We start from the raw sequence: 18,758 nt of genomic DNA on the forward strand, positions 1-18,758 counted from the left end.
CACACTTATCCTGGGCAGGGTCGAGGGGGGTGCTGGCAAGAGGCAGGAATATACCCTGGACAGGCCACCAATCTATCGCAAGGCACACAAACCATTCACATCTATGGGCAATTTAGTGTCTTTGAACTGTACCAGAGTACCCTGAGGAAACCTATGTGTACACAGGGAGCACGTGCAAACTCCACACAGAAAGGCCCAGGCTGCATTCAAACCCAGAACCTTCTTGCTGTCAGGCAACACTGCTACCAACCGCACCGCCTGCCAAGCATCTTCATGCATTCAAAAAATAATTATATTTTGGTTGAGAAAAAACCTTCCACTTCCACTGTGTTTGAGCTTCTGTCACTTTCTTAGAGAACAGAGTAATTCAGACTGTTCACTCTCAAGGGTTACTTTTCAGAAGAGACCAGAATTATGACTGTAATAAAAATAGTTCTAGAATACTAGACATTTTATTTTTGGCTATGTCATTTTCAGGCTTGAGTTAAATTTTTTTTATAAAGAATCTAAAAAATTTCTATTAAAAAAAATAATTACAGAGATAGAACCGAGGGTTTGATTGATTAACAGTTTTTTTTTTTGTAGTGAAAACTGAATGAATGCAAGGGGAAAAAAGTACAGACAAAAAGAAATATTTTGACTATATTGTTACCATTGACTTACATTGAAAGGGGTGGCTGTATGTACTGGAGCCAACTGCTCTGGCGCTTGTGTGCAACATATCTCAACAAGACCAGGAAGTGTGCTTCAAAAACAAAGCCCAGTTTTGGCCGCTTGTTGTTTGACTCAAATTTTGTACATGATGTAAGAAAATTCAACACTCTTCCGATCATGACAAAGAGCTGATAAAGTTCATTCAAAGTATGGAAGCAGTGACAGTGAGACAGTGATAAGATCTTGCAAAGCTTTCACGCACAAGTGCTTCAAAGGGTTTGTGGAGTCAACTGAACAACCTTATTAGGACTGAATGGCTTTAAATACCTTTTATGAGACATTGCTTTCTGGGGTGAGAAACAGAAATGCATGTTTAAAATAATGTGATTTGATGTAAGTAAGCTGGTGCCTGGCCTCAATAAATCAATCAGTCTGCCAATCGATAGGTTGTCCTATGTTCCAGCGGCCAAGCCAGGAAACAGACTATTGTAGCGTTAATAAAGTCTCCTTGTTTGGAATAGTTTCTGATTACCCACTCCCAGTTGCTGTTCTATAACTGTGTATCGTGACAATTAGTGACGAGTTCTGGCTTATGCTAATGAGCTGCATTGTCCTGATGATAAATGACCAAAACTATCTGGGTGGCAGCATGGTTGATTTGCCAGAGTTTGAGACTTGAGAGGATAATTTTACAGAAGCTTCCAAAGAAAGTTCTTGTTTGTTTTTGGTTCGTATGAGTATGTGTGAGATCATTTCCTGTGCCATTAAAATACACAGAGGTGTGTAGGGAGCGGAAACGATATGAGACATCAGCTGCAAGCATGAGAGTATTGTTAGCATAGAGTAGGTATGTGAGAGGATACAAAAGTGTAATAGGTGGGATTAACACCAAGCTTCATGGATGTGCAAAATTAAACACCAGATAGTCCTAAATATTACGGATTATAAAGCCTTGGCTCAAATATATGGCAAATGTTGATGATGGTCATTTTGATGGTTTTCGGGTGTTACTGAATCTCTGTTTTCACTAGTTGTGTCATGCTAATTTTCCCGTCTCACCTTCACGTCCTCTTCAGCTTCCTTCCTCCTCCACAGCACCTGAACCCCCAAAAAATCCTCTTGTGTCCATGTCTGTCATGTACAAGAATTACAACTGACAGGTGGAAAGTCCCAATATCTGTATGGTCATAGTCATATATAGAGCCCTCACTAACTTATAGCCTGACCATCTTCCTGTCATGTCACAGCAGTATCTGGCCTGAGCTACAATGCTACAGACCACACGAACACTCACAAAGTAGGCACAAAGCAGAGACAACGGAAAGAACCTTCTTTGGCAGTTCAGACAATGGATGCATCGGCAGTCTCAAACAGTTCAGAGGGTTCTTACACTGGACTTGTTTATTCAGACCGTGCTGTGTACAGTGTGATGGGACACACCTCACTCAACAGCCCAAGAGCTCAGCACACCGGTAAGAACACCTGTACCATGTATTAAAGAGCAACACACAGGTCAGTACACCTGAACAGTGTATTAAAGAGCAGCACACAGGTAAGAACACCTGTGCACTGTATTAAAGTGTAGCAGTCGGGTAAGAACACCTGTACAGAGTATTAAAGAGCAGCTGTTGATACTGCTTCAGAATGGGATGGAATATTCCGGCTGTAAAAATAACATTTTTATTGTTTATCCCACAGAGAGAAGCGGACAAAGCTCGCATCCCTACAGACTGGCTGCAGTGTGTCTGGGGCTGCTGTGTGCTCTCTTACTGGCTGCCACATCAGTCCTGTGTGTCCTCTGTGAGTAACTGTCTGTCTCTTTACTGTGATCCTGGTAAAATGTAATTTTAAAGAAAAAACTCAATCCATCCTGTCGTGTTGCATTACAGTTTATGACACATGTAGGATATTAAATATTGAAATGAAGTTGAATATTTTTCAAATTTTGAATATTGAAAGTTATGTTAAATTTACAATGTGATGTTGATGCCTTGTCGTAATAAAAAACCATTCAACATGCTCATCAATACATTGTTTGCGAGTGTGACTGCAATAAATTTCATTGAGATGAGCAGCAAACCCTATAATCTGAAATGCATATTGTAAAATATATTCTGCAATACCCTTATGGAGCACAACTGAAAGATTTTTCATAATCCCCTAGCCCTGACTAAATGAACAAATAAGTCAATGGCTTCCATCTTTTTTCAGCAACCCAAATTAAAATTTGAATGACCCAATTAACCCAATTAATTTGAATTATATTTTCAAGATTTATTTTCCTAGTTTGCCTCACAATTCAGAAGCAGCCTTACCAGATGATAAAGTAAATCTGATATGGCTTCGAGTTAATGTTTTCACCAATGAACAGTGGTGAAATAGGAAATACAAATTTATCTGAGAACTATTCAACCTTCAACTATTTAGACCTGATGGAGCATGGAGCCAATAAAATCATAAATGAAGAGAAAGACCAGCTACAGAGAGACTACAATCTCCTGAAACAAGAGAAAGACCAGCTACAGAGAGACTACAATCTCCTGAAACAAGAGAAAGACCAGCTACAGGGAGACTACAATCTCCTGAAACAAGAGAAAGACCAGCTGCAGACAGACTACAACAGCCTGAAACAAGAGAAAGACCAGCTACAGAGAGACTACAACCACCTGAAACAAGAGAAAGACCAGCTCCAGAGAGACTGCAATCTCCTGAAACAAGAGAAAGACCAGCTACAGAGAGACTACAATCTCCTGAAACAAGAGAAAGACCAGCTACAGAGAGACTACAATCTCCTGAAACAAGAGAAAGACCAGCTGCAGACAGACTACAATCTCCTGAAACAAGAGAAAGACCAGCTGCAGACAGACTACAACAGCCTGAAACAAGAGAAAGACCAGCTACAGAGAGACTACAACCACCTGAAACAAGAGAAAGACCAGCTCCAGAGAGACTGCAATCTCCTGAAACAAGAGAAAGACCAGCTACAGAGAGACTACAATCTCCTAAAACAAGAGAAAGACCAGCTACAGAGAGACTACAATCTCCTGAAACAAGAGAAAGACCAGCTACAGAGAGACTACAATCTCCTAAAACAAGAAAAAGACCAGCTACAGAGAGACTACAATCTCCTAAAACAAGAGAAAGACCAGCTACAGAGAGACTACAACCACCTGAAACAAGAGAAATGCCAGCTACAGAGAGACTACAATCTCCTAAAACAAGAGAAAGACCAGCTCCAGAGAGACTGCAATCTCCTGAAACAAGAGAAAGACCAGCTACAGAGAGACTACAATCTCCTAAAACAAGAAAAAGACCAGCTACAGAGAGACTACAATCTCCTAAAACAAGAGAAAGACCAGCTCCAGAGAGACTGCAATCTCCTGAAACAAGAGAAATGCCAGCTACAGAGGGACTACAATAGCCTGAAACAAGAGAAAGACCAGCTACAGAGAGACTACAATAGCCTGAAACAAGAGAAAGACCAGCTACAGAGAGACTACAACAGCCTGATACAAGAGAAAGACCAGCTACTGAGAGACTACAACCACCTGAAACAAGAGAAAGACCAGCTACTGAGAGACTACAACTGCCAGAAACAAGAGAAAGACCAGCTACAGATATACTACAACTGCCTGAAACAAGAGAACGGCCAGCTACTGAGATACTACGGTGCAGGATTGAGCAGAGTCTCCTGTTGCATCCAGTACTACCCCTTCAGATGTTTTGTTTGATTTTTATTGATTTCAGGTACATGTCTTTCCTGTGTTACATTTTTCTCCTGTATCAGAGGAGCAAAGCTCATCGGCTAAGATGCTCATAAATAACACAGCAGATGAAGCGTAAAAAAAATTTTTTCATGCATTTTTAAAGACAAAATGTGTTTCGCTGCATTCAGTAGTTGTGGATCAGATACTTGTATCCACACTATGCATCTGAAAATGCATTTGCATTTTGTGCAATTCTTTTTTGCAATTCTCAATGTCAATAAAATAATAATGTTCATTACAGCCACACTGACTGTAGAAGGTAGATTTATGCCCAAATGTGTATGATGTAAAGCTGTATTATGTGTCTGCATTACACTGTATCAATAGCAGCAGAGTGTTTGCCTTTTAGCCTGTTAAACATTTCATGTTGCCCCTGTGAAATAGTTTCGTGTTTGTTTACGCTTCCGCATATCAGAGTTAAGTTTAAATAAATGACAAAATGTTTTATAGTGTTACTATTTTGCCTTGTTCTTTCCTAAAAAAGAGAATTTAAAAAACATTTTGTCATTTCATTGAGTAATTAAAGCATTGAAAAGCCATACTCGTTATTTAACCTCATTATTGAAAGGACGTTTGGATTTCTGTGTCTCTGGAGAAAATGTATTCAGATGGAAGTCAACTAAGTACATGCAGTAGTGAGCAGATTATTCTAGTCAATGTTTGAGGTAATTTCCTGTGTACTGTTTTTAATGTTGCTTTCCAGTTTGGAGATAACACAGTTTAGCGTGAGATTAATCATCATAGCATCGCAATAAAAAGCAAAAATGTTTGAAAATCATTTTATAATGCATTCAGTCATATTTAATACAGTGTATGACATCATAAAACTGCAGCCTTTACAGGTTAGCACAACATATAATAACATTAAGAGGTTTCAATCATCAAACTCTTTGGAGGATTTGTCCATTTTGGGGCCCAATCATAGCTCAGTTTTGGAGCCACCAAAACTCCCCTGTCAGTGTGTGGACAAAGCCATTTACTTTAAAAGTTACAGTGCATTGCCGTATATTTTGTCATATTGCCCAAATGCATTGTTTGTTTTTTGACTTAGAGGAAGACGTCTACACTGTCCATTAAAACAGTCTTTTAACCTGAGCATAGTGTGCTCCAGTGTTCCTTATTTTGGACCAGTCCCCGAGAAGTGTGTGTAAAATGTACTTATATATTAATTAAAATATTTTATCTAAATGTGAGATGTCATGACTCAATTTACTTCATAAGTTTTTATATATGCGTAAAAGACCCAGCAGCAAAAATATACCAGCAGCATATTTTTGAGTACATTGTGAAGACAATGTACTCAAGTCACAGGAACATATTAGGATTGGAAAAGAAAAGACTCACACGCTTGCTTGATGCTCCAAAAAATGGGATAATAGTATTTATTTACCCATGAGAATGGTTAACATAATAATTAATTAATTAATAAGAGCGAGTGGGCAAGTCTTTTCTTTTCCAATCCTGAGTGTTCATTTAAGACGGAGTAAATCCAAAAATAAAGAATCATAACCACCATGTTGACTGTATAGATTTGTATGTTTTTTGTGTAAACCTGAAATAAGCAGCTGTGGCTAGCTGTGCATTCAAGGTGCGTCTGCATTACACAGACTCCAGGGCAACAGAGCGCTTGACCTGTTAAACACGGCCCTCTGTCCCAGTCAGATAGTTTTTGTCAGTTTGCTTATTCATCTGTGCATCAGTCTGATGCTGAAATAAATTTCTATTTTATAGTCTGACCATTTATCATCCATTTCTTCCTTCCTTGACCCCAGTATTCCCTCACATAAAGAAAAAAACATTATTTACTGTTTATGTTGAGCAGTTTAAACATCAAGAAAAAACCATAGAAGTGCCTTTTGACTTTGGGTGTATCTAGATTAAGTTTACCAACAGCCAGTTAGATCAGTCACTATTTGTGAGGTGACTTCCGGTGTACCACTTCACACACTGCTGTCTAGTTTGTAATGATGTAGTTCAATGCAAGAGTATCATTAAAATGAGATCTGTAAAAGTAAGAGAAAAACTGTCAAACTGATATAAATGCATCTAAATAGATATTATGTAAAGTGTAATCATGCATTTTAACATTTAAACCTGTGTTATGCAGTGTATGAAATTATATTAGGACATTGTATTGGGAAAGTAGTGGTAAACAATATGCTTTACAGACCTTCAATCACTGAACAAAAACTCCACTATTCACCCCATTCACATAGTGTGGGTGGAAGCTGCTTGTGACCACCGGTCCGAAGTCAGGTTTGAATTTTGTTCTTAAAGGTTATGGTCAGGATTTATTTAGAGGTACCTGGCCCAGTGTTGCTTAGGGGCAACATCTGCCTCATTACCAAAATTACAGATATTTATTCTTACTACATAATTACCAGATTAAAGGTAATTGACTCTGTACTCTGTGTACAATAGTTTTGGTGGTACATTACATCATATATTAGCACACAGAAACAAGCAGCTTCCTGTTTTCTTAGAGCTGTTTTTTTTTTCTCAACCATAATGCTTGTGACCACAAAATAACCCACATTTATACAAAAGCAACTTAACAGGGGAAAGAGATAAAGATCTTCATTGGAAATTCAGACAATGAATGCCTCAAGAGTCTCTCACCTTTCAGAGGGTACTTACACTGGACTTGTTTCTTCAGACCATGCTGTGTACAGCACGGTGGACCAGACCTCACTCAACCACCCAAGAGCTCAGCAAACTGGTAAGAACAGCTGTACGTACCATGTAGTACAAAATGGGTGTTTCCCCTCTTGCATTTTCAGCAATGCACATAGTTTAATCTTGACATGGGTCTCGTTCATGTATCTTCAGCCCTTAATAATGGTAGTTTAATTGTTTTATTCTGCTAGCGCTTGTGACCATAGATAAACGTGGACGAAGCTCACATCCATACAGACTGGCTGCAGCGTGTCTGGGGCTGCTGTGTGCTCTCTTCTTGGCTGCCACATTAGTCCTGTGTGTCCTCTGTAAGTATCATATTATGTATGACGAACAATATGTCTTCTTAAAAAAAAAAAGGGCTAATTATTTTCTATTATTTGAATAAATGCATTAGTGCTACTACACTACTGAGTTGTTTTCTATAGTGTTTTATACCGCTGTGTAGTACCCCCAGCCCCCCCCCCCCCCCCTTCCATAATATGGAAACTGAAAACTGGTTAAATGTGAAAAAGCCCTGAGAATGTAAATTCTCATTCCTGAAAATGGGTAGAGTTGGTGATCCAATATGCTATGCTCTTGTATTTGTAATACATTTTACCTCGTGTGCTAGATGGTTCAGTCCTGGGGGAACTCAAGGCCTGTAATAGCACCCTGAATCAAGATATGGATCAGCCACAGAGAGACTACAGTGGAGTATTTATGAAACTCCCATTTCTGGATGGTTTCTGTCCCCTTATTGCACAGAGTGAGTGGGGCTACACTGCCAAATGATTTTATGTGAAAGAGAAAGTAAAGGGTTTAATACTTGACAAATAAACTTGATTGTTTAAACTCTTGTTTCAAAGTATATTGACTATCATGTTTAAGTTGTTTTAAAGTTAGTGTACATCTGTATTTAACAAAAACTCATGCTTTATATGCAGAGAGAGAGTGCATACCCTGTCCACAAGGCTGGGAACAGTTCTCCTTCAAGTGTTACTACTTCTCTACTGAGAGGAAGAGCTGGATGAGCAGTCGCAGTGACTGCATTAAACGGGGAGCTGACCTGGTGGTCATAGAGAGTGAAGAGGAACAGGTGCGAATTAATGAGCGAGTGATTCAATGAGTTCCAGGATTCAATGTGTGATTAAGGGTCAGATGTGCTTTTGACCATAAGACCATGCATGGGATTGACTGACTTTCATAATGGGTGAAATGTTCCATCAGGAATTTCTTTCTGGGGATCGCAAGGTCATGTCCCATTGATCTTCATATGTATTCATTTTGTTATATGCAACTTGGAGAAATGTGGATTTTTCTACTTATCTGTTTGCATACTCAATTTAAATCAATTTACTAAAGCCCAGTGCCTATAACCCCCAACATTACCATCACTAGAAAGGCCAAAAAATACTCCAGAATCTTTCACGCTTATATCACAGATAATAGATTATAGATGCAAATGCTACATAAGATGTGTTTTCTCGGTGTACAACAAAGAACAGCTATAACACCGTTAATATCAGAAATGAACAAAATAAATAATTTAAATAGGACAGTATGTATCTTAGAATAAACTGCGAAAATAGAAAAGTCTTATTCCATTACTATAGCGTCATGCTATTTTATGACTTAACATAAGACCCTTTTACATTGTGACAGGCAATATTTTTGTTGATCTTCAAGTAATTTCCTGATACATTGTTCTTTGTCCTCCTTGCAAATGTACTGTCTCACCTGATAATATAACTACCGTGTGAGTCATACTGCGCCTGTGTTCAGGAGTTCATCACCAATCACACAAAAGAAGATCACTGCTGGATTGGACTAAGTGATTTAGAAACTGAGGGTATCTGGATCTGGGTGGATGGAACCCCCCTGCAGAGAGGGTAAGAAATCTAACAGACACAGTACAGCCGAAACACTGAACAGGAAATCATATAAACCTCCAACAGATCATTCTGATCCCCAGATCCTTTACTCCAGTGGCATTATAGTGACATCATGTATGATGCATTTATGAATACACCAGTATCAACCTATTTTCATATGAAATTGGTGTTTGTAGTTGTCATCAATTTCACTGTAATCTTCCACAGAGCTTATACATACAGACTAGTCATCCATGGAATGCATTAGTCATCAGTGTTACTTCAACTCTAACATTGGATTTATCCACATCTGGAGAAAGGTACTCCATATGGATGAAATGTACTCTAATGAAAGTGGATTTTAGAATAAGTATTTTGGTGTGAGAAGCCTTCTCTGTCTAAACTCTGCATCTATATTCTGCAGTGTCATACAGTGCAGTATCACAGACGGCAATATACAGAGAATGTGAAGGAGTCGCTGTATCGCTGTAGGAAACAGCAGAGAAGTAGAGCTTCTGTGTCTCATTCAGTGTCTCTGCTTCTCGTACAGATTCTGGGTGAGTGGAGAGCCAGATGACCATTATTGGATTAATATGAAAAAGTATGAAAAATCAGACTGTGCCCTGACTATGACTGGTAAGAAAGCATGGGCTGATAATCGCTGTGATTACATCCAGTATTGGATCTGTGAGACAAATGCTCTGCTCCCCTAAATAGTTTTAGTAATTATAAGTTTGGTTGTTTTATCTTGGGAGAACCAGATGATCATGCCGGGTTTGACAATCGAACATTGTTCCAATAACCAGAGCACAAGGTCACAATTACTGATGGGGATAAATGGAATATTCATACTGCTACTTTAACAAGAAATATGTCTGTGAGACTAAGCTTTATTAAATGCATTGAAATGACTACATGCAGAGTAGATTTAATATCATAGCATTGTTGGTTCTCTGAATTTGGACATATGTATAAATAATCACAAACCATATATTTAAAATGGTCCTCATTAGGAGGTGTTGATACTGTACATTTATTGTAACCTACAACAGCAATCACTCTGCTACAAAAGTTAATGTAATGTAAATAAAAAGAGCTCTCAGTAATTTTTTAAAAATGAGTATGTCACTAAAACCTGCTCACCTATAGCTCACCAAACAGAAGTTGTGACCTAAAGCCATAAACCACATGTACCCATGTAAACAACTGGTATGCGACTCTGTGTGCTTCCTGTTACATTTATCTCTTTCTGTCTGTATCAAGCGGATGACCTTCTATGTGTTTTTGAAAATCCATTAAGCTGACTTAAGTAGTTGTGATTGCATTATGCATCTGTAAAATATATTTGCTATGTTTGAAATTGAAATAAATAACAAAAAGTTTTTTGGTAACGCTTTGTAATCATTTCTACCTCGTCACTTCAACCTGACCACATATGTAAAACCTGTTACTCTACTGCAGGGCTTGTGTTCAGGGAGAGAAAGAGATAGAGAAAAAGGAGAGAGATTTAAATGACTTGATAGAACATGGAACATTAACATAAGGCAGAGCACAGAGCTATTTTTATTGTGGTAAACAGCCACACTTTTGGGGGGAATCATTCTCATGAGTTAGGCTATTCTAATTCAGATACCTGCATGTTCATTGGTCAAATGCAGAAAGCCTGGGTGTTTTACCACATTCAAGTTTCAGAAAGGGTCATTGGTGTCAAGAAAACGGTACGCTCAAGAGTTTGAAACAGATGTGACAAACAAGTCAATGGAAAATGTGTGCCTTAAGTTAGACTGTGAACAGATATAAGCTGTACACTTGTTTTCCATCTGTGTTTTATTTTAGGTGTTGCTTTGGTGCTCACAAGTTGTAAAAAAAAGTGTGAACCACATTTTGTTCTTTCTTCTGGTCAGTTTTTCCATACTGAAATAATATAGCAGACGGATGGAGCAATCACACAGTTTCTATATGACACTTAAAGCTATACACGCAAAAGTAAAGGTGAACCTTTTCAGCACAGTAAAGCACAATATTTATTTTCACAGTGTGCATTATGCTCACATGAAATTCCTGGCTTATTTCCTAGCGTTGTTCAATAGCTCTGTTTAATCTATTGCTCTGCTAGCAATGAGTTTATGAGTCTCTCTTCCTCCATTGTGTATAGCTGTTACTGAGCACACAGTCTATTTTTTACATTGCAACATTATCACCAAGTAGATGCTCTTATTCAGACTTAAAATAATGATTTATTTGGTTCACACATTTCTACAAAATTAGGATACACATTTGGATTCTGAAATCAAAACAACTTTTAAAAGCTGGTTTGTCTTTATTAGACCCAAGTATTATTATTTCTTTTTTTTTTCTTTTTTTTTGGCTGCAGCACATACAATTTTTAGGGGCCTTGTAAGATTGATTACAAATACCTTTAAGCAGCGGGAATGTGTAATTAACATGAATGCTTAAAAACAGCCCGGCACAATGATACATTATTATCAGTCCATAAGGCACTGAGGGATCACTAATGTGTCCAGAATTGACCTTTTCTGCAGATGATTTGGGTCCCCTTATTAGAGGGCTGTAGTGTAGGCGGGTCCCCTGATTGGTGGGCTGTGGTTTCAGTGGGGCCCTTAATTGGATGGCTGTGGTCTCAGTAAGGCCCCTGATTGAAGGGCTATAGAGGAGGCAGGGCCCCTGATTGAATGTTGGTAGTGTAGGTGGGGTCCCTGACTGAAGAGCTGTAGTGTAGATGGGACCCCTGTTTGAAGGGTTGTAGTGTCATTTAATGGTTTGGAAGCTGGCTGTTAACCCAAATGTTGTGGGTTTGATTCCTGATTGGGGTGGTGGTGCTGTGCTCTTCAGCAAAGCTCTCAAACTGAATTGCTTTGATCAAACTAACCAGCTGTATAAATGAATTTTATATGAATATATTCTGTGTAATCTGCTCTGGATAAGAGCATCTGCAAAATGGCAACATGTACATGCAAACATTGGTGAGCACAGATTTATATTACAATATTTCATACTACAGTATGGGCATATGGTTCATAAAATGGAAGGCAATCAACATTTTTAGCCAGCCACCATTTTGTGCCCTTGGCACAGCTCTCAAACATAGGCACAGTTTTAGTCTGGTTATACTGTTTAGAAATTTTCAGCATCTTACAAAATGAGAAAATGGTTAAACATGTTCCGGCATAAAACATTATTTCCCATTTGGCATCAGCTTTACGTCATTGCTAATTAAAGGACGTTTTAAAAGAGCAGAGCATCAGTCTCACAGATAAACCTGCGGTACGAATAGCAGTGTGTGTCCATCCATGCATTCTCACCAGGCACAGTAACTGCACAGTCTGCATCTTGGTACTGTGTACGACTGTCAAACCAGAAATGATCATCTGGCTGTCCACTTCTCCAGAATCTGTAAGAGAACCACAGAGACTTGGATCAAATCCAGATCGTGCCAGTGCCAACTGTGGCCCTTAGCTCCACAGGGTGACACAATTGGCAACTCTGCACAGCCCTACGGAGCTACCAGTCCGGGAGGGTTCAGTTACATAGGGATCTGTGTTTCATTGCTTTTTAGCGACCCACTCTGGTTCAATGGATGCATGTGTACTGCATGCCCAAGCAGCATATAAAAGGTCTTCCTCCAATTGCGCTACGTGAGCTAAGTAGCGCTGTGGTCTACAGTGTGAGAAGCAGGCTGGTGATGCCACATATTTCAGAGGAGAATTGTGTGCCTACACTATGCTTAATCAGCAGAAGGGATTGCGTATGAATATAGCTGTAGATTGGACATTCCAAATTAGGAAGATTAGCCATGTTCAACATTTGGTGCCTTAACTTTGATCCCTTCGCAGAAGCCCCTTGGTGGTCAAGACGTTGACGTTTTGAGATTGCTCAACTGAAAGCTGTAGGTGAACTGTGTGTTTACATGAGGTCCGATGGTATAATGATTAAAGTTTGTAAAGACGGTTTGTTGTTATTTCTGTTGGAAGCCCTGAGAAGCACAGTATACAACAGTGTAGTATACATGCGGTGTACACGCCGCCAACAATTAAACTGGCAGATAACATCATCCATCCCAGCATTATTATTCTGATTATTATCATCATAGTTTCAGGGGAAATTCCAAGGGTGTCAACAGCATTCAAAACATTTTTTAAATAGTTAGAGGATATAATTAATCTACAGTATTTGGACCATTTTACACCTGGTACAAATAGGGTCTTTCTATGGCAAAACTGTGATCGATTATTTAGCTTATAGGGATCAGTCAGAATATTCAAATAGTCACCCCCATGTGCGCAATAGTTAGTGTTGTGCAGCAATTTAATTTGTATTTATTTGGCATGAATGAATGTTGAAAGTGTATGTGCTCAGTGAGTATAATGCTCATGCTGCCACCTGGTGGCCTTTTAACACCATTATTTAAACTTAGAACTTGCATGTTAATAGAGCATCAATCTTAATAATTAAATATAAGCTACTACAAGCAATTGAACTTTATTTTTGATACACTTTAATTGTACTTTGATATATGTTGTCTGTCTCCAAATTGTGACTTGAGTAATTTGTGATTCGGGCTTTACACTGAGTGTGCATTGCAAGCTACAATAATCTAACTTTTAGCTTTCCTTAAAGTGCTCCAACACCTGGAGGTCTCATAGGAATATTTGATTTTAACAGACACAACCAATTGATTATTTTATCTTGTCATTCACATCACTGATCATTTCAGGAGTCAAATAGGCCTATGTTTTTGACATGCTGAGATATGTGTATGTGATATGGAGGTGTTACTTAATACTCAGTTTCTCCACTGTCTAAATATTTGTCCCCTGTTATGCATCTGCAAGATTTCTTACCCTTTCAGCAGAGTGGTTCCATCCACCCAGAGCCAGGTACCCTCAGTTTCCAAGTCACTCAGTCCAATCCAGTTATAATCCCTAGTGTATCTGGTGATGAACTCCTTAACACAGACACAGAATGACTCTCACTACTCCCTCTGCTGATAGAGACGCTGAGAGGCACACAGTCCACACCAACACATTCTGTATCTGTCAGATACTGAACAACAGCATGAACCACACCACACTGATAAATGAACTTTACTGAAGTTAACAATCACATATACAAAAATCTGTGTAGGTTTATGCTTTTGTAAAATACATATACATTCTGCCTTACCAATTATGGTATGCTTGTATTTTTAAACATTTAAGCTGTTTTATCATTTTATTCCATTCATCATGAAAATAAACATGATGTCTGGATCACAATTCATCACAGTTCTGGCTTGTTGCATGGTATTGCAGGTTGTAAACCTCTTCACTGGCTACACTGCTCTGTGTCATCACAATTTGCCTCCCCAATATCAACAAGTAGGTTGTTTTCTCTTCTTCACACTGATTAATGAGATAATGATAATAATCATAATTTAGTTTTACTTGAATTTATGTGAGAGAAAAAGTCAACAGTATTATGGATAATGAATGGTCTATGCTGTAACCTTCTCATCCACCCATTCAAATGACCTCACACATTCACACAATATCTTACTTGCTCCTCTTCACTCTTTATAACTACCAGGTCAGCCCCTTCTTTAATGCAGTCACTGCGACTGTCCGTCCAGGTCTTTCTCTCAGTAAAGAAGTAGTAACACTTGGAGTAGAACTGCTCCCAGCCCTGTGGACACGGTTTACACATTCTCTCTGTACAGGAAGAACACAAGTTTCTGTCCATTAGAGATGTATAGCAAACATTTGAAACAGGAAATCACATAAATGAGCAGATGAGAAAGGTGTCTCTCTGCTGCGTAATGTAGGCAAGAAGAGCACAACTCACTTTGTGAGCTGAGTGGACAGTACTGATCCAGAACGGGGGATTTCGCCAACACTGCATCAAAGTCTCTCTGCAGCTGTTCCTTGTGTTTTTTGTTCTCCAGCACAACCGTAAAAGTACGGTTCCATTTTTGAAACGTGTTCCTTTCTTCTTCCAGTTGTTGTTGTAGTGTCTTCCTTTCTTCCTCAGTCCTTTTCTTCTCATTGGTCAGAGTTTGGCATTCTGTCTCTAAGGTGCTGTAGTCTCTTTCCTGCTGGCTCTTTTCTTTAGCCAGAGCATTGTAATCTGCAACTAGCTGCTTCTTGTCTTTGTCCAGGGTATTGTAGTCTGCTTGTAGCTGGCTCTTTTCTTTTGACAGAGTGCTGCAGTTTTTCTGTAGCTGACCACTGTCTTCGGTTATAGCCTTGTATTTTTTCTGTAGTTGGTCCTTGTCCTCAGTTAATTTGTTGTAGCTCTTCAGTAGTTGGTCCTTCTCCTCAACCAATTTGTTGTAGTTTTTTTGCAGCCGGCCTTTGTCCTCAGCCAATTTCTTGATGTTTTCCTGTAGCTGGCCCTTGTCTTCAGTCATTACATTGTAAAAGGTCTGTAGCTGGTCCTCATCTTTAGTCTGGATGCTACAGTTGGCCCTGAACTGTTCCACAACCCCTTCTACTGTCATATCATTCTGATGTAGGGCACTGTCTTCTCCAACACGCATATCTAAAACACAAGGAGGGGAATTGGAATGAATTTTGCTGTAAAAAAGGAGTGCCTACAAATTTATATAAGGTATTGAATATTATTTCCCAGTTACTATTTCAAGATATTACATTTCTCTTACTGTAGATTACTGTAGATTATTAATTAATTGTCATCCATGTCACAATCTCAGTACTGTAGGATGTTCTGTTTCATACAGGTTAGTGCTTTGTCAAACGCAAATGCACCTTTTCATTTCTTAATGGGAAATGTAAGTAAGCAGTAACAACCTCGCTTAATTTTTAATGAAAGTGATGGGATAATGTAATTGATTGAATAAAACATTGAGACTCATGACATGAAGTATAAGTGACAAAGACTATGTATAGTTTTCTTCTTCGTATTTCAGTGTATTTCATTTACACAGAATGATTCACCAGTGTATCATACTATAAACACACACATATTGTATTTCATACTCACAGAGGACACACAGGACTAATGTGGCAGTCAATAAGAGAGCACACAGCAGCCCCAGACACACTGCAGCCAGTCTGTAGGGAAGTGAGCTTTGTCCACTTTTCTCTTTGGCCAGAATCATTAGCAAAACAAAACAATTAAACTGTCATTATTACTGCCTGAACATACATGAATGAGAACCTGTTAACATTACACTGTGTATATGCACTGCAGAGAGGGTGCCCATTTTGTTGTTGTGTAGTATCATGCTACTGTATGTACTGTGCATAAACTTTGAACATAACAGGATATGTGTGACAGACCTGTTGGTGCACAGAGGGACACTGTGTGGTGGGGGAAGGAAGAGTTGGTTTTCACCTCACTATCGGGTGCATCTTCAGCCTGAGGTACTGAGAGAGAAAGAGTATAGATGTCAGTTTGAGAACCATCATATTTGAACTTCCTCTTTTGTAAAATTTTAACTATTAAAATGTCCTCTCAGATGTTTTTGAGGGGCAAGTATGGACGATACATATACACCCTGTTATTATTCGTTTTCAAAGAAGTAATAGAAGAATTTTAACCACTCAAAACATCATTATAAAGACCCATATCATGAAAAAGATTTGCCTCCCTGATGGTGAACTTACAAAACTTTGCAGATTCGTAGAAGACAATGTGCCACAAATTGCATATAAGTGCAAATGAGCAAAACTCATATACATACTTGTTTTGATCAGTGTCAGTGACAAGATCTTTTCTGTTTTGTCCTGGTTTGTTTGGTTTTTTGGAATTATATTGTGGATGCTTGGTGCCTTAGATTTGATGCCCTGCTCTCCTTCCTCATACTCTCTTTTTCTTCCAAGTTTGGGATGTGCAGTCATATATATGATCTGGCATTCCTACTGATTGGGGAACATAGTGTATACCCTGAGTGACTCTAGAGCCAACTGTGTGTTGCAGTCGCTACTGGCATGTTCCGAAGACCAAAGAAGAGGAAGGAAAAAGGCAGCGCTGCACTCAAAAATAAACCTGCAAGCTGGTTTCCTTCGCAGTGTTTCATGAATGTCTCTCTTTTTGTGTCAATCAGTCATCACACTAACCTTTCGGCAGCTTTCTGCTTTCCTCGGCACACACAGATGAACAGAATCTTTGCTCTTTTTAGTAAGTGCTGAATTCTTATCTCTGGCATGCACCACTCCAAACTCTAGTTGTTGTATGAATTTTCAAATGGCAGGACCTGTCGAGTTCTGCACTGCCAGCTTTAGCTCAGGAGTCCCATTTCATTCAGACGATTTACCTTTCTTCCTGGAAGCCACGGCCTCCTTCAGCTCCTCCAGAGCAACTGCAGAATCTAACTGCTTTGCTTGATCGACTGAAAGAGATGAGAAACTCAGTGAATGAATGCATTTGTTTCTGCAGTAGAATCAGTAGTAAAATGATTGCAGAGGCCTCAGCGATCAAAGTAACACTACTATTGCTAATGGCTTTCATGAACGACAGATGTTCAGAGAGTTTGAGTTTTAAAGACATTTCCCACAAAATGGTTACTTACCAGCGGCATCATGGCAGAAGTTCTTCTTGAACTTCACAGGTAAGTATAACAGACCCTTTGACATAGCAGCAGGTGGAATAAAGGACAAAATGGACACGCTAAGTGAGAGATGAAAGCAAGACAAGGATGAACAGGGAACAAACTGAGAAATTGAACGATTCTGACAAAGTCTGCTTTCTCAGGGAAACCACCCAGACTCACAGTGACCCACCCATTCACACACACACACACACACACACACACACACACACACACACACGGTGACCCACCCACACCGAGTACACGTCAGCCTCCCAGTATGATGTAAAATCATGCACTCTGTTCTTTTCCACTATGAACTGACAAGAAAAAAACTACTGCACTCCACTGCATAATTATTGCAAGCTCTTCATAATGACAGGTATCGCATCGCAACCAATCCACACCCACTCTGGCTCGGTGTTTTTGCTCAGTACCGGAATAGACTGGACTGTGTAGTGCTGCTGATACATCAAGCGTAACCAAGCCACAACGACAGAAATGTCATACAGAGCTGTTTATTTGAGGATGTGCAATGTTCTGATACATGCAACTGGCCAGCAGGTATGTATTGTAATAATTTGAGCACTGGATTACTCATTATGAACCCTGTGTTCCTCGCACTAAAATAATACACATGCTCCTTCTATTGATGGGACTATTCTTCTCTTCTTAAGCGCCTCCCTCTGGTGGAGGTGGCCTGAGGCCTGCAGCTGAGCAGCTTCCTGTCTAGCGCAGTGGTGCACAAACATGTGCTGGGTTGTAATGAAACCCAGCTCAGGGTTAGTGTCAGGGTTGAGGTTTTAATGAAACCCAGCACAGGGTTAGTGTCAGGGTTGAGGTTGTAATGAAACCCAGCACAAAGTTAGTGTGAGGGTTGGGGTTGTAATGAAACCCAGCACAGGGTTAGTGTCAGGGTTGGGGTTGTAATGAAACCCAGCACAGAGCTAGTGTGAAGGTTGAGGTTGTAATGAAACCCAGCACAGAGTTAGTGTGAGGGTTGGGGTTGTAATGAAACCCAGCACAGGGTTAGTGTCAGGGTTGGGGTTGTAATGAAACCCAGTACATGTTTGTGCACCACTGCGCTAGAGAGGAAGCTGCTCAGCTGCAGGCCTCAAGTGCCTCCCTCTGGTGGAGGGGGCCTGAGGCCTGCAGCTGAGCAGCTTCCTGTCTAACGACAATTGACAAGCTTTTTTCTCAGTTGGACACTTTTAATGTCTATTAAGCAATGATTATACATATTTATATTATTTTAATGTC

General features: G+C 39.5%; 3 protein-coding genes across 7 annotated transcripts in view; 2 read left to right on the forward strand and 1 right to left on the reverse strand.

Moving 5' to 3' along the window:
- Positions 1 to 82: 82 nt before the first annotated feature.
- Positions 83 to 6,376, forward strand: LOC118209562 (trichohyalin-like). Its single transcript, XM_035384990.1, has 3 exons — positions 83 to 2,126; positions 2,353 to 2,454; positions 3,082 to 6,376. The coding sequence occupies exons 1-3, from the start codon at positions 2,003 to 2,005 to the stop codon at positions 4,383 to 4,385; spliced, it is 1,530 nt and encodes a 509-aa protein (XP_035240881.1). The 5' UTR covers positions 83 to 2,002; the 3' UTR covers positions 4,386 to 6,376.
- A 299-nt stretch (positions 6,377 to 6,675) lies between these two features.
- LOC118209564 (hepatic lectin-like) lies at positions 6,676 to 10,341 on the forward strand. The gene is made up of 6 exons (XM_035385000.1): positions 6,676 to 7,140; positions 7,289 to 7,405; positions 7,711 to 7,845; positions 8,024 to 8,175; positions 8,862 to 8,968; positions 9,501 to 10,341. Exons 1-6 carry the CDS (start codon positions 7,017 to 7,019, stop codon positions 9,661 to 9,663), a joined length of 798 nt encoding a protein of 265 aa, XP_035240891.1. The 5' UTR covers positions 6,676 to 7,016; the 3' UTR covers positions 9,664 to 10,341.
- Positions 10,342 to 11,307: 966 nt separating this feature from the next.
- The window catches only part of LOC118209567 (CD209 antigen-like), a 91,804-nt gene continuing 84,353 nt past the window's right edge, over positions 11,308 to 18,758 (reverse strand). For 2 of the 5 annotated variants that reach the window (XM_035385003.1, XM_035385004.1), the window contains 4 exons: positions 14,792 to 15,487; positions 14,507 to 14,658; positions 13,813 to 13,916; positions 11,308 to 12,362 (listed from right to left, as the gene is read on the reverse strand). In XM_035385003.1, coding sequence (XP_035240894.1) covers positions 12,197 to 12,362; positions 13,813 to 13,916; positions 14,507 to 14,658; positions 14,792 to 15,487 — 1,118 coding nt within the window. In that variant the 3' untranslated portion in view covers positions 11,308 to 12,196. Of the gene's footprint in view, positions 12,363 to 13,812; positions 13,917 to 14,506; positions 14,659 to 14,791; positions 15,488 to 15,949; positions 16,052 to 16,248; positions 16,336 to 17,225; positions 17,301 to 17,480; positions 17,723 to 18,758 lie in introns of those variants that run through there. The other 3 variants (XM_035385002.1, XM_035385005.1, XM_035385006.1) reach the window with 3 other exon arrangements.

The sequence above is a fragment of the Anguilla anguilla genome, chromosome 12 (genome assembly GCF_013347855.1).
Source record: "Anguilla anguilla isolate fAngAng1 chromosome 12, fAngAng1.pri, whole genome shotgun sequence".
Taxonomy (NCBI): Eukaryota; Metazoa; Chordata; class Actinopteri; order Anguilliformes; family Anguillidae; genus Anguilla; species Anguilla anguilla.

What these genes read in the sequence shown, in the direction of transcription:
- LOC118209564 (XM_035385000.1), top strand. Translation starts at nt 7,017, where the DNA reads ATGAATGCCTCAAGAGTCTCTCACCTTTCAGAGGGTACTTACACTGGA. An exon ending in CCCAAGAGCTCAGCAAACTG is followed by an intron (nt 7,141 to 7,288) that starts GTAAGAACAGCT and finishes TTATTCTGCTAG; the next exon opens with CGCTTGTGACCATAGATAAA. An exon ending in CTGTCCCCTTATTGCACAGA is followed by an intron (nt 7,846 to 8,023) that starts GTGAGTGGGGCT and finishes CTTTATATGCAG; the next exon opens with AGAGAGAGTGCATACCCTGT.
- LOC118209562 (XM_035384990.1), top strand. Translation starts at nt 2,003, where the DNA reads ATGGATGCATCGGCAGTCTCAAACAGTTCAGAGGGTTCTTACACTGGA. An exon ending in CCCAAGAGCTCAGCACACCG is followed by an intron (nt 2,127 to 2,352) that starts GTAAGAACACCT and finishes TTTATCCCACAG; the next exon opens with AGAGAAGCGGACAAAGCTCG. An exon ending in ATCAGTCCTGTGTGTCCTCT is followed by an intron (nt 2,455 to 3,081) that starts GTGAGTAACTGT and finishes TCAACTATTTAG; the next exon opens with ACCTGATGGAGCATGGAGCC.